This window comes from Staurois parvus, unplaced genomic scaffold (assembly GCF_062004578.1).
Source record: "Staurois parvus isolate SC_StPar_1 unplaced genomic scaffold, SC_StPar_1.0 ptg001570l, whole genome shotgun sequence".
NCBI lineage: Eukaryota > Metazoa > Chordata > Amphibia > Anura > Ranidae > Staurois > Staurois parvus.
The window spans coordinates 572,395-587,952 of record NW_028319366.1 but is presented as its reverse complement, the minus strand read 5'-3'; the positions used below and the strand labels follow the sequence as shown (position 1 = coordinate 587,952).

Below are 15,558 nucleotides of genomic sequence, written 5' to 3'. Positions count from 1 at the left end.
AATGGGCACAGCGGGTGTACAGACCCAGGAACTCAGCATGGGGATGGTGGGAACCCCTCATAATGGGCACAGCGGGAGTACAGATGCAGGAACTCAGCACAGGGATGGTGGGATCCCCTCATAATGGGCACAGCAGGTGTACAAACCCGGGAACTCAGCACAGGGATCGTGGGAACCCCTCACAATGGGCACAGCGGGTGTACAGATACGGGAACTCAGCTCAGGGATGGTGGGAACCCCTCATAATGGGCACAACAAGTGTACAGACCCGGGAACTCAGCACAGGGATGGTGGGAACCCCTCATAATGGGCACGGCAGGTGTACAGACCCGGGAACTCAGCACATGGATGGTGGGATCCCCTAATAATGGGCACAGCAGGTGTACAGACCTAGGAACTCAGCACAGGGATGGTGGGAACTCCTCATAATGGGCACAGCAGGTGTCCAGAACTTGTGCAGTTGCTTCAGGGGATACATATCTTCAAGGAATACTCATTTTACCGGTACCCCGGCACCGATCCTTCCTCTCTGGAGGGTGACACCACATGTTACCACACCGGGTGACACCAACCCTAGGGACGCCTCTGTATGGAGGTGAATATAGAATACAACATATGCTACAGTGACAATATTTTCTAAACTAACACTGAAGAGTATAAAAATGTTTTACAGTTTTATCATTTTTTCTTTTCTGTTTGTGGATCGAACAATCAATAACATTAAAAGTAAAACCTTGTCTGTCCCCCAAAAACTACACGTGTTATATTGTTACCATGACCTCCTGCCGCACACGTAACACATATGTGAGATGGCAAAGAGGCTGAATCTCATCAGTGGGGACGCCGACAGCAATAAAAACCTGACAGAGGGTCTAATCCATTCACACTCCTTCCAAAACTAGAAAAAAGTTTTGGTTTTAGATCCACATTACCAGTTTGTAGTATAAAGTGCCGGATACTTTAGGTCAATGTTTTTTCTGGAATAAGCCATCATACTTCCTCTTTCTGTCTGCAGGTGGCACTGCTACGGGCACACGCCGGGGCCCATCTCCTCCTGGGGGTTGCCAAACGCTCTCTCCCATACAAAGACTTCCTGCTGCTTGGTAAGGCCACATTCCACATTTGCTTGGTGCAATTTTCCATTTTTTACATAATAATAGTAATAATGCAACATCATTGTATTATCAGATTCGCTCTAGGATGAAAATCTGTGATTTCAAAGGATGACATAATCAAGTAAATCTTGGTGCCTGTGCTATTGTTGGCTGTGTTCACAAATGCTTGACATAGATCAGCCCCTGCTGCAGCTTCTCACCTTGTGACTTGCTACAAAGTTACAATGTTGCAGTCTGATCACTGGGGGAGGGGAGACTGAGGAAATGCTTCCTTCTGCCTGCAGCAGACTGCATCATCTCATTGGACTGGAACTTAAGAACAGCCTATTAATGATAAAAGGCAGAGTTTCTCTGATAAATGATTCTGTTGCAGGGGCGGACTGACCATTTGGAAACTCGGGCACTGCCCGAGGGCCCGGGGTCAGTAGGGGGCCCCATGAGATGCCCTTGGTACCTTTTTTATAGGCTTTTTTCAGTTTGGGCAAGGACACAGGGGCCCCATGATCCCCTATTGCCTGGGGGCCCCATGAGTTGTCAGTCCGCCCCTGTTCTGTTGCTGTATATTGTGATGTGTCAAGAATTCATTAATGCAGACCTGTAAGCATACTGACAGATCCAGCTGAAAACTGAAGTTTGATCCAAATTAAATTTTGTTTCTCCTCCCCCTTCATTCACATACTAATGAAATGTTCAAATAATACCTTTCCACATTATGGCCACCAGATGGAGCTGATGATAATAGAAAATAAGTATTCATTTCCTATGATCAACTGCTCCATCTAATGACCATAGTGTGGTATTTTCTTGATTCACACTACAAATAAAAACCTTTCGACCTGTGTTGGCTTCGGTGCCAGTTACTTTTGATACAGATATATATATATATACAAAAGAAAGTGGAGTTTTCTGCTAACCCATCTTCTCCACTACTAGGTAATGATTTCATCATCCCCATGCATTGCCCTGATCTGGAGATCGCTCGTGTCGCTGTGCGGATACTGGATGAGCTGGTGAAACCACTGCGGGAGATCCAGATTGATGAGAATGAGTACGCCTGCCTGAAAGCCATCATATTCTTTGACCCGGGTGAGAAGAGGGGGAACCTGTGCAGTAGAGGAGTACCTTTTTATGAAGATATTTAGAAATTCATTTATAAACTTTCCTATTTTGTGGCTTATTTTCTCCACCCAATAATTTGTGTCTCTGCCCCTCCCACAATGGGGAGATTTCCCGCAGTAGTTTGTGTCTCTGCCCCTCTCACAATGGGAGATTTCCTGCAAAAGTTTGTGTCTCTGCCCCTCCCACAATGGGGAGTTTTCTCTGCAGTAGATTATGTCTCTGCCCCTCCCACAATGGGGAGATTTCCTGCAAACGTTTGTCTCTGCCCCTCCCACAATGGGGAGATTTCCTGCAGTAGTTTGTGTCTCTGCCCCTCCCACAATGGGGAGATTTCCTGCAGTAGTTTGTGTCTCTGCCCCTCCCACAATGGGGAGATTTCCCTGCAATAGTTTGTGTCTCTGCCCCTCCCACAATGGGATATTTCCTGCACTGGTTTGTGTCTCTGCCCCTCCCACAATGGGATATTTCCTGCAATAGTTTGTGTCTCTGACCCTCCCACAATGGGAAGATTTCCTGCAGTACTTTGTGTCTCTGCCCCTCCCACAATGGGAAGATTTCCTGCAGTACTTTGTGTCTCTGCCCCTCCCACAATGGAGAGATTTCCCTGCAGTAGTTTGTGTATCTGCCCCTCCCACAATGGGAGATTTCCTGCAATAGTTTGTGACTCTGCCCCTCCCACAATGGGGAGTTTTCCCTGCAGTAGTTTGTGTCTCTGCCCCTCCCACAATGGGATATTTCCTGCAATAGTTTGTGTCTCTGCTCCTCCCACAATGGGAGATTTCCTGCAGTACTTTGTGTCTCTGCCCCTCCCATAATGGGGAGATTTCCCTGCAGTAGTTTGTGTCTCTGCCCCTCCCATAATGGGGAGATTTCCCTGCAGTAGTTTGTCTCTGCCCCTCCCACAATGGGGAGATCTCCCTGCAGTAGTTTGTGTCTCTGCCCCTCCCACAATGGGGAGATCTCCCTGCAGTAGTTTGTGTCTCAGCCCCTCCCACAATGGGGAGATCTCCCTGCAGTAGTTTGTGTCTCTGCCCCTCCCACAATGGGGAGATCTCCCTGCAGGACTTTGCTTCTCTGAATAAGATAAAATAAAAACTAAACATGCAGAGAGGACAATAATTCCTAAAGATCAGGAAATCTGGATGGAAACAATGTAACAATAATTGGAATGTTTCTCTATATGAAGTCCAATATACAATGTAATCTCGGGACAGTTCTAGTACAATGTGGTGTATAATGAAGGGGTGATACGAGGCGGAGATCATTAGATCATTAGGTGAGACTCCAAGGCTGCAGCCCACAAACACTCTCTGGTTTGTAGTTCACTTCTTATGTATTTCTCGGTATACAATGTAACAGTTTGTAATGTTTGATATATATAACAGCAGACTCCCCCTAAATGATCATTTCACATTCTGATCCTCTTTGTGTCCTGCAGATTGTAAGGGTCTGAGCGATGCCAGCAAGGTGAAGAACATGCGCTTCCAAGTGCAGGTGAACCTGGAAGATTACATCAATGATCGGCAGTACGACTCGCGGGGGCGGTTCAGCGACATCCTCCTCCTACTCCCGCCCCTGCAGAGCATCACCTGGCAAATGATCGAGCAGGTCCAATTCGCCAAGCTCCTCGGGATGGCCAAGATCGACAGCCTGCTGCAGGAGATGCTGCTGGGAGGTACAGCCACCGCGCTCATCTTTCATTGGGCCAAATATTCTTCTCAATATATTACAGCAGGAGATGAGGGGAGGGGCTTAGACAAAACTGATTTAATAAAATTACCAATTTAGTGTTTGCTGAAATGTCCTTGAAATCTGTCTCTAAATTCACTATACGGGATGTTTAGGTAAAGGTCAACCCCTCCCCCGCGGATAATATTTATTTCAGGTACTTATATACGCAGCACTTTACGTATATATTGTACATTCACATCAGTCCCTAACCCTCAAGGGGTGTACAATCTAAGGTCCCTAACTCACATTCATACATACACATACTAGGGACAATTTAGACAGGAGCCAATTCACCTACCAGCATGTCTTTGGAGTGTGGGAGGAAACCGGAGTACCCAGAGGAAAGCCGCGCAGGCACAGGGAGAACATGCAAACTCCAGGCAGGTGGTGCCATGGCTGGGTTTCGAACCAGCGACCTGAGTACTGCCAGGTGGAAGTTCTAACCATTTAGCCACTGTGCTGCACTCACAGTCGCCACCACAACCGCACCTTTAAACCACTTTTATAGCCGAATGATGGCTACAGCGCGGTTGTCCAGTTATGGGAGGGCGTCATATGACATCCTCCCGCGCGCCCCCGTGGGCGTACACCCGGCGGGCGATCTCCGTGATCGCTGTGTCCTACAGACACAACTGATCACGTGATGTGGTAAAATGCCAATCACAGCAGCCTGGTCAGCCGGTGACAGCAGATCGCCAGGTAAATGCAGTTGCCGGTTATTGGCAGAAATAACAGTGTTTTGATGGTATATCTAAAGTCATGGAGAGGGGGATGGTTAAAGCCCCCATCAGGGGAAATTCACTTTCTATTTGTCAAGGTGACCATTGCCAGGTGAAGAAAATTCAAAATGTTACAGTTGTCAACAGAACAGGAACAGAGGAGAAATCAACCAATGGGGACACCTGTTTCGGTGACAGCTAAGAGGGGAATTTCCCTTTCACTTCCTGTTGTGTCCGAAGGAAAATGGTAAATGGTCTAATAAAGACTCCATGAAAATTCTCCACCATTTCCCGTTATTAACAGATAATCCTTTGTCTTTCAGGATCTGCCATGGATGGGGGGCATTACCTGCACTCAGCTGCACCCAGCCTGGGCCTGGATGTCATTCACAGTCATGTCATCCACAACCTGCACTCAGTGATTCATGCTGTGCCATCAGGTGAGATCCAGGCACTGTGATTGGTCACTTATAGATCCTGACCATAGAACAGGGGTCTCCAAACTATGGCCCTCCAGGTGTTGAGGAACTGCAAGTCCCATGAGACCTTGCAAGACTCTTACAACCACAGGCAAGACTCCCAGAGGCAGAGGCATGATGGGACTTGTAGTACATCAACAGCTGGAGGGCCATAGTTTGGAGACCCCTGCCATAGAAGATCAGCTTGCAGGGAATAAAAATGTGTCATTCTCTATCTTCCACTGTGATGGCTGTATTCATTTTCTTTTTAGGCTTTCTTTCTGCTGTTGTCAGCTGGTAATCTGGCCAATAAGTCTGTTGTTTTTCAAAAGAATATGCTCTCCAGCAGAATGTAACAGTTACAGAGATTAGACAAACCATTTAACACCAGCAAGGGGTGCTTACAATGATCAGCTTTTATTTATGGAAAACTGTGTCCCTAAAGGAAACTGCAGTTTGCTGTAAATGCTTTTAAAGTATTAGCTGGAGTTTGGCTTCAATTTGTTAGTGTATCTAAATCTGCTAATCCACCTAACACTCCCAGCCGCCCCCCCCAACTGACAATTCTGCTGTCCAAAGATGTCCCCTGTGCTCCAGAGTGGGGGCGCTCTAATACCAGAAGTGTGTTACTGGCCCCATCACCAGGTGAAAACAAAGGGGAACAAAGCCTGAAAAAAGAAAACTAATGCAGCCACCACATCTAATGATTGGTAAGCTGCAATATAATACATGTTGGGTTTATTACTTCTTCAATGCTAATTAAGTAAGTTAGGGTTATACTGCCACTTACATAGGTAGTTCACCTGTAGGGGGCAGTATAACCCGAAATAGCTAAATTACCATCAAGCTGTGTCCCTCATAGGACAGGATTTCACAGTCATTACAGAATCCCTATTTTGAAGCATTCATCAGAGTTATTATGTTCATATTTGAATGAAAAAGTCACACTGAACTGACAAACGTTTTCCTTTCTTCAGCTTCCCCTAAAACATCTTTATCTTCACCTTCGGGCAGCACTGGCAATGATGATTATAAGATCGGCGGTACATCTGTAGGTACGATTTCTCTCATGCCGCGCACCGTCATCGCCAAAAAAGAGATTTTATAGAACATGGAGCCACTGGAGGAACACAATTGTATGTTTCCAACACTGAACAAAAAGTTATTAGGGACATGATGCTGCTGAGCTGGGGCGCCTGTGGTCTGTACAGCCCCTAGGGACTGCAATGTACTATCCTTCACTATGTCTGGGGGCCACGGCGCACCATGCTTGTCTCCAGGTACCACGGGGCACCATCCCTCACTGTCTGCAATGACCACGGCTCACCATCCCTCACTGTCTGCAATGACCACGGCTCACCATCCCTCACTGTCTGCAATGACCACGGCTCACCATCCCTCACTGTCTGCACGGACCATGGCTCACCATCCCTCACTGTCTGCACGGACCACGGCTCACCATCCCTCACTGTCTGCAATGACCACGGCTCACCATCCCTCACTGTCTGCACGGACCATGGCTCACCATCCCTCACTGTCTGCACAGACCATGGCTCACCATTCCTCTGGTCGCTGGGGACTAAGGTGCACCATCCCTCATTGGCTCCAGGGACCATGGAGCAACATTATTCACTATCTGCGGGGACCGTGGCGCACCATCCATTACTGTCTGCGGGGACCGTGGCGCACCATCCATTACTGCCTGCGGGGACCGTGGCGCACCATCCTTTACTGCCTGCGGGGACCGTGGCGCACCATCCTTTACTGCCTGCGGGGACCGTGGCGCACCAACCTTTACTGCCTGCGGGGACCGTGGCGCACCATCCTTTTCTGCCTGCGGGGACCGTGGCGCACCATCCTTTACTGCCTGCGGGGACCGTGGCGCACCATCCTTTACTGCCTGCGGGGACCGTGGCGCACCATCCTTTACTGCCTGCGGGGACCGTGGCGCACCATCCTTTACTGCCTGCGGGGACCGTGGCGCACCATTCCTGTCTCTGGGGACTAAGGTGTACCATCCCTCACTGTCTCACAACCATCCTTTACTGTCACTGGGTATTATGGAGCACCATCCCTCGCTGCCTCCAGGGACCATGACGCACCATCCCTGTCTCGGGGGTCAGTGGCGCACCATCCCTCACTGTGACTGCAGCACTGCATTGCATCAGGAGCACATCATTTTTTACATTTCAAGGAGAACCTAAAAGAATTTAATCATTTTTTTTAAGGCTTTATATCTGGAAGTGATCAGACTAATGTGTATAGTTCAATGATAATCTCAGCATTCACGTACCTGAAGGGGTTTGTACGACGTGATGTACAGGCAGCCAATAGAGGGCAACTCTCCAAGCTGTTAAATTACCATCATGAAAATATGCAACAGATTTTTTGTAACAAATTTTGTCATGTCAAAAATTTTCAGATAAATGTTACAACGATAACAATTCAATGTATCAAAACACAATTATAAAAACAATATTCTTCCCATTTATTTTTTCTTTTGCTTAATGTTAAAAATCTCCTAAAGGAAAACAAAAAACTGCCCATTATGAGGGGCTCCCACCATCCCTGTGCTGAGTTCCCAGGTCTGTACACCTGCTGTGCCCATTATGTGTTGTGCCCATTATGAGGGGTTCCCACCATCCCTGTGCTGAGTTCCCATGACTGTACACCTGCTGTGCCCATTATGAGCGGTTCCCACCATCCCAGTGCTGAGTTCCTTGGTCTGTACACTTGCTGTGCACATTATTAGGGTTCCCACCATCCCTGTGCTGAGTTCCCAGGTCTGTACACCTGCTGTGCCCATTATGTGTTGTGCCCATTATGAGGGGTTCCCACCATCCCTGTGCTGAGTTCCCAGGTCTGTACATGAGCTGTGCCCATTATGAGGGGTTCCCACCATCTCTGTGCTGAGTTCCCGGGTCTGTACACCCGCTGTGCCCATTATAAGGGGTTCCCACTGTCCTTGTGCTGAGTTCTTCAGTCTGTTCACCTGCTGTGCTGAGGTCCCGGGTCTGTACACCTGGTGTGCCCATTATGAGGGGCTCCCACCATCCCTGTGCTGAGTTCCCGGGTCTGTACACCCGCTGTGCCTATTGTGAGTAGTTCCCACCATCCCTGTGCTGAGTTCTCTGGTCTGTACACCTGCTGTGCCCATTATGAGGGGTTCCACCATCCCTGTGCTGAGTTCTTGGGTCTGTACACCTGCTGTGTCAATTATGAGGGGTTCCACCATCCCTGTGCTGAGTTCCCTGTTCTGTACACCCGCTGTGCCCATTATGAGGGGTTCCCAATATTCCTGAGTTATTGAGTCTACACAACTCCTGTGTCTATTGTGGGGGCTTCCCACCATCCCGTGTATTTTTTATGGAGAATATAACAGAAGAGCTGGAACCCACAAACATGGGCAGGGACACCCCTACATTCCCAGGTGGACAGGAGCATAGCTAGGAATTATTGAAGGGAGATCTCACTGTTAGCGTAAGGGCTGACTCAGCGCACCAAGCTCCACCTATGATGAAAATAGCAGCTTTGGGTGGAATGCACTTTTGAAGATACCTCATTGGTATATTTTCAATGCTGAGGAATAAACCTCCAAATGTAACCTGAGAATGAATGATTTACAGTATAATTAGCTGCTACAGGTCCATGAGCAATCTCCCGGCTGCAATAATCCCGATTCACGACATCCATAAATCCTGTATTACCATCGTCTATGTATAACTGCTCTTCATACGGGGATTAGCCACCAGTGCTGATTCATTGCCAAGTCACCAAACATGTTTAGGAGATGACACGGCGACTGACTCGGAATAAACATGATGTAGGTGACTGATGCAGCAAATAAATGATCAGCAACTCCACAGAACACGTTTTCATGAGTACAGTAAACTCCCTCTTCGGTTTCGGTTTCGCAACATAACTTTTTCTGTGTTTTTAAAATATAATTCCTGGGAAAATGATTTCCTCAGCTTTGTACAGGGAAGGGAGAGAAACCTGCCAAGCTCCAGTTCACAAAGCGGACACACCAGAATAAAGATACGTATTCAAAAAAAAAACGAAAAAAGTGTCAGTTATTTTCAGTGGAATGAGATTTGACAACTACAGACACATGAATGAAAATAAAGGCCCTTATCCTTGTGTCAAAGTTTGGTGAGTTAACCCCTTGGCACCGGAGCCTCTCGGCCCTTTAAGGGTTTCAGAAGCCAGGAGGCAAGGCAGGGTTTAGGGACATGTGACCGCCGGGACATGCCGTCACAGCGGTCACATGATCGGGAAAGGTCCCGATTGAAAAAGGAGATTGGGACCAGGGGCGGACTGAAAACTCATGGGGCCCCCGGCAATAGGGGATCATGGGGACCCTGTGTCCTTGCCCAAACTCAAAAAAGCCTATGAAAAAGGTACCAGGGGCATCTCATGGGGCCCCCTACTGACCCCGGGCCCTCGGGCAGTGCCTGACTTTCCAAATGGTCAGTCCACCCGATTGGGACCTTTCTGTGAGTACCGGACATGTGTGCTGGGCATGCGCTCTCAGCACATTTTTTTTTTTTTTTTTAAATAGAACGCAAATGTGCGGCCGCTCAGCCTCTAGGCCCAGACGCCGGGAGGCTGCACATTTGCATTCGGCTGGCGCAAAGAAGTAAAGCCTCTTATCCCATTACTGTACGCATGTCCAGAACTACAGTGGAAGATATATGAAAATCCGACCTGAAGCCCGGGTTCACACTGATGCGCTGCGAAATTTGCACCGGTTTCTGTGCGATTTCCACACCACATCATAATCACACCCCCTTCACAGGAACCATTGCAGGTGTTTATTTTTACGTTGACACCAGGGGGTTTATTTACTAAAGCTGGAGAGTCCAAAATCAGACTCCCTTCTGCATAGAAACCAATCAGCTTCTAACCTCAGCTTGTTCAATGAAGCTTTGTCAATGAAACCTGGAAGCTGATTGGTTTCTATGCAGAAGGGAGTCTGATTTTGGACTCTCCAGCTTTAGTAAATAAACCCCCAGAAGTCAGTTAGCAAAACGCGGTGCGATGTGCAGAATCGGATTGCATAGGTGTGATAACCCATGTGATCCGATTCTAGTGCGGACCAAAAAAAAGGGTCCTGCACCTTTTTGGTGTGAATGTGGTGCGATTTGAGCCGTACAAAATGTATGATATAACAATAGTGCTCAACTGTCACTCAATTGCACCAAATTCAGACTATTATGATTACAATAATTAATCTGTGCTGCCAACAGGGGCGGACTGACCATTTGGAAACTCGGGCACTGCCAGAGGGCCCGGGGTCAGTAGGGGGCCCCATGAGATGCCCCTGGTAACTTTTTCATAGGTTTTTTTGAGTTTGGGCAAGAACACAGGGACCCCATGATCCCCTATTGCCCGGGGGCCCCATGAGTTGTCAGTCCGCCCCTGGCTGCCTCTTTAAAATGAAAAAAGTCTTTTAAACATATTCCACATAATATATAGTGAAAAGAGTAGCGCAAACACTTTGCAGTGTCAAACTAATAATACTCCTCCTCTGAGTAATAGGTAGACATTGAGAGGGACCTCAGTAACCTCTCTCTATATGCCCATATACACATATCAAGTAGTGATCAAAATAATATTTAAAAAACATGAATAATAAAAAATCATATCACATAAATAATATAAATTGAAAACTTATAAATAAAAGTGATAAAGTCCATATCCAAGAACTAAGCAGAAAAGTCCCATAGTGAAAGAAATGGTGCTCAAAAACTTCTTTCCGTGCTCTTAGTGTATCCCCCACTTGGGTGTACACTCACCAAATGAATGATATATGCAAGCAGGTAAGGATAGTTCCAAAATATGCAAGCCGGGAGGTCATCCAAACATATCTCTCTGTCAGGGAAGCGGGTATGACCAGAAGTGTGTGGACTGACACAGGGAAACGCAGGCTTCAGATATGGTAAATAATATAATTTATTAAGACTAACAATACAAACGCAGTGCAAAACTAAACAAACACAGTGCAAACAAACTGAACCAAACCTCCAAACAGATAACAAACATACAATACAAGAGTAGTCAGGCAGGCCGGGTCGGTAGCAAACGGGCAAACGGAGTACCAGGAGCAGGCGGGAGAGTGGTCAGGACTAGCCGAGGTCAGTACAGGCAGAGTCAGGACAGAAGTAACAGGATCAGGAAACCAGGGCCAAGCAAACAGTACAACAAGGCACTGACTGCAGGTCTGGCCAGCCCTTAAATACACCACCTGCAATCAGCCCCAGGTGATGGCTAATTGCCAGAGTGAGCCTCTGGCTGTTGAGAGCACCCGCTGGCCAGTCCTGGTACTGCAACCCACAAGGCAGGTGAGTCCCACCACTATTGGCGAGTCCATTCCTGACACTCTCTCTGAATATGGCCAAACGATACAATCCTCCATATAAAGCATATGTAGCTCTCAATCATATCATGTGGAGGAAGCAAAAACAAAACCGCTCCAATGGTGTATTAACCAATGCAAAGGCGTTTATTGCTAACAAAATTGCACTTACAGTGTAATATTAAAAACCAAGCCCATATAGTGAAGGTGTTAGTTGGTGCTCTCACCACCATCGGGCACTCCAGCGAATGCCACCACGTCACTTCCGGTACACGAACACATCACTTCCAGTCAGCCGCACTGTCACACCTATCATAGGGATTAAGTCAAGATATGACGAAACGTGTCAGCGTGTGACGGTGCGGCTGACCGGAAGTGACGTGTTCATGTACCGGCTTGCATCTTTTGGAATTATCCTTACCTGCTTACATGTCATTCATTTGGTGAGTGTACACCCAAGTGGGGGATACACTAAAAAGCACGGAAAGAAGTTTTTGAGCACCATTTCTTTCACTACGGGACTTTTCTACTTAGTTCTTGGATATGGACTTTATCACTTTCATTTATGAGTTTTCAATTATACTATTTGTGTGATATGATTTTTTTATTATTCATATGTTTTTTTAAATATTATTTTGATCACTACTTGATATGTGTGGATATGGGCATATAGAGAGAGGTTACTTATTACACCCCCTCCCACACAAAGGAAAAAAAAGGTATCATGTTTATTTCAACACATAGGAAGGAAAACATATGAAGCAAATCATATATACAGTTGTGTTCAAAATAATAGCAGTGTGTTGAAAAAAGTGAATAAAGCTCAAAATCCTTCTAATAGCTTTTATTTCCATCCACACAAATGCATTGGGAACACGACACATTCTATTCCAAATCAAAACATGAAGAAAAATACATCAAATTTGTGTTGTTCCTCTAAAAAAATTGAAGAAAAGTGAATATTAGACGGTTCAAAAAAATCGCAGTGTTTGTATTCTTCTTTACAAACTCAAACATTCACTATATAAACTGAGAAATGTTTGAAGATTTTGCTTTCCTTTGAATGACTTCATGAATATTTGGTTGTAGTCGCACTGTTTCTGAGAACTGCTGTACATCTGTGTTGCATGGAGTCACCCAACTTCTGGCCCCTGTGATCAGGTATTCCAGCCCAGGATGATTGGACGACATTCCACAGTTCTTCTCTATTTCTTGGTTTTGCCTCAGAAACGGCATTTTTGATGTCACCCCACAAGTTTTCTATTGGATTAAGATCCGGGGATTGGGCTGGCCACTCCATAACGTCCATCTTGTTGGTCTGGAACCAAGATGTTGCACGTTTACTGGTGTGTTTGGGGTCGTTGTCTTGTTGGAACACCCATTTCAAGGGCATTTCCTCTTCAGCATAAGGCAGCATGACCTCTTCAAGTATTCTGATGTATTCAGACTGATCCATGATCCCTGGTATGCGATAAATAGGCCCAACACCGTAGTATGAGAAACATCCCCATATCATGATGCTTGCACCACCATGCTTCACTGTCTTCACAGTGTCCTGTGGCTTGAATTCAGTGTTTGGGGGTCGTCTGACAAACTGTCTCCGCCCACTAGACCCAAAAAGAACAATCTTACTTTCATCAGTCCACAAAATGTTGCGCCATTTCTCTTTAGGCCAGTCAATGTGCTCTTTGGCAAATTGTAACCTCTTCAGCACATGTCTTTTTTCCAACAGTGGGACTTTGCGGGGACTTCTTGCAGATAGCTTGGCTTCACATAGGCGTCTTCTAATTGTAACAGTCCTCACAGGGAACGTCACACCTTCTTTCATCTTCCTGGAGCTGATTGTTGGCTGAGTCCACCCCATTTTGGCTATTCTTCTATCCATTCAAATGGTAGTTTTTCGCTTTCTTCCACGTCTTTCAGGTTTTGGTTGCCATTTTATAGCATTTGCGATCATTTTAGCTGAGCAGCCGATCATTTTCTGCACTTCTTTATATGTTTTCCCCTCTCCAATCAACTTTTTAATCAAGGTACGCTGTTCTTCTGAACAATGTCTGGAACGACCCATTTTCCTCAGAATTTCAGAGAGAAATGCACTGTAACCAGCATGTACAACATTTGCTGCCTTCCTTCCTTAAATAAGGGCAATAATTGCCACCTGTTTTTCAAAGAATGAATGACCTCACTAATAGGACTCCACACTGCTATTATTTTGAACATGCCCCTTTCAATGAGTGATTCAATGACACAGAATCAGCGGCATGCATGTCATGACTGTTGGGTCTGTTGGATTTCTATTACTCTACTACACCTGCTAGGAAATTATTTGCCATATAGAAATATAATTTCTACCAAAAACAGTGATTGATCCGGTTAGTGATGTCTGACTGCTATTATTCTAAACACAACTGAATATTCCCCAATATATAAAACCAAGAGAAGGAGATGCATTTATAATCGCATATTGCCACCATATATCAGCGACAGTCTGGCTTACGATGGTTTTCATCCATAGTGCTTCTTAGAACAATGTCTTCTTTTTCACAGATGCACATGCAGAGAATCTTCTGTAACAGATTATAAATGGGTAATGAGGTAGTACATCTCTAAACATTGACAGAATATCATATGTATATCAATTACCCCTTAAACAGGACATATCAGAACAGAGGACCACATGACGAGGTAAGGCGAGGGCTGCTTGAAAGCACCCCTCACCTAAACCCTCGGCAGATGGTGGGCGAGTTTGTTGTTTGTTTTTTTTACACTCTTAACATTGATCATTCCACAGACAGACTATAAGAAAATGACTTCAATACTTTATTTCACAAATCAGTGCAATAGAACTTCCATCGGTAACTGCGCTCAATCTTGTACATTGAAAGAAAAAAAAAAAAAAATCATCGATATGGAAATCGAGAATGATAATTACCAGCAAGCGACATAGCGTTTCACAATGACGTGCGGCAGCGGGGGCGTGGTCAATGATTTGCCAGCTTCGAAGCAACAAGAGGTTTGGTAGCCAAAATCTGATAAGAGTGCATGCCAGAGCATCTAGAGCAGAGCGGCCACAAAATGGCCAGCTGAACAGACCGGCTTGAGGGTGCATCAAAACTAAAGAGGAACTCCGCTCTAGCAGAACATTGTTGGCAGAATAAAAAAAGAGGAGTAAAGAACAATAGAAATTCTCAGTATTCACTTGGGGAAAGCAGCACCTGACATGTCCGATTATGCCCCCCCTTCTTTGCATCTGACAATACAACAGGCTCCAATTGCATCTTGGAAGCAGAGTCCTTGTTTCCATGTTCAGCCTCCCCTCACAAACATCTTTATTTTAAATTTGTCCATATGTGCTGACAGAAATGTGTGTAAAAGGATGAGAGCGCCACAAATCCAGAATAAGCCCTGAAAAATCCTTCATGATAAGTGGTCAGACGATACAGCCAATGCATTCCGAGGCTCAACTTCCCCTTCATCAGGGCTAAGAAGCACAATAACATGAAATATTATGAATAGAAGGGTAACCAAACCACCCAAAGAGGTCTAGTTTATTTTAGAATGAATATATAGATAGATACACACACACGTGTGTATTATATATATATATATATATATCATACACACAATATATATATATATATATATATATATATATATATATATAGATATATATATATATATATATATATATATATATATATCATACATACACACACACATATGTATACATACATATATAGACATACATACACACATGGGTTAGATAAAAAAAAAAGTGAGAAACACTGCATGATTTGTGTGAAAGTGACGATGTTTCAAATTGAAAGTGGAAGTGACGTAACACTCTTTTGCTTCCGCTGTATGATGAGACACCTAGCTAACAGGTGGGAAGCCTCACTTTCTTAATCGTGCACTGCTAGTAATACGGAGTCATGTCAGAGCTTACTGAGCTGCAAAAAGGCCAAATTGTTGGTGCCGCTTGGCTCGTGCCTCTGTGACTCCAGTTGCCAAATGATTTGCCGTGTTGTGAGGTACAGTATCAAAGGTTATAATGACAT

At 45.4% G+C, this 15,558-nt stretch overlaps 1 protein-coding gene across 2 annotated transcripts in view; it reads left to right on the top strand.

Moving 5' to 3' along the window:
* The window catches only part of LOC149435246 (hepatocyte nuclear factor 4-beta-like), a 55,599-nt gene extending 49,035 nt beyond the window's left edge, over positions 1-6,564 (top strand). For both annotated transcript variants that reach the window (XM_089662859.1, XM_089662860.1), the window contains 5 exons: positions 1,016-1,103; positions 2,049-2,201; positions 3,673-3,909; positions 5,008-5,124; positions 6,120-6,564. In XM_089662859.1, coding sequence (XP_089518985.1) covers positions 1,016-1,103; positions 2,049-2,201; positions 3,673-3,909; positions 5,008-5,124; positions 6,120-6,250 — 726 coding nt within the window. In that variant the 3' untranslated portion in view covers positions 6,251-6,564. The remainder of the gene's footprint in view (positions 1-1,015; positions 1,104-2,048; positions 2,202-3,672; positions 3,910-5,007; positions 5,125-6,119) is intronic.
* The last annotated feature ends 8,994 nt before the right edge of the window (positions 6,565-15,558 follow it).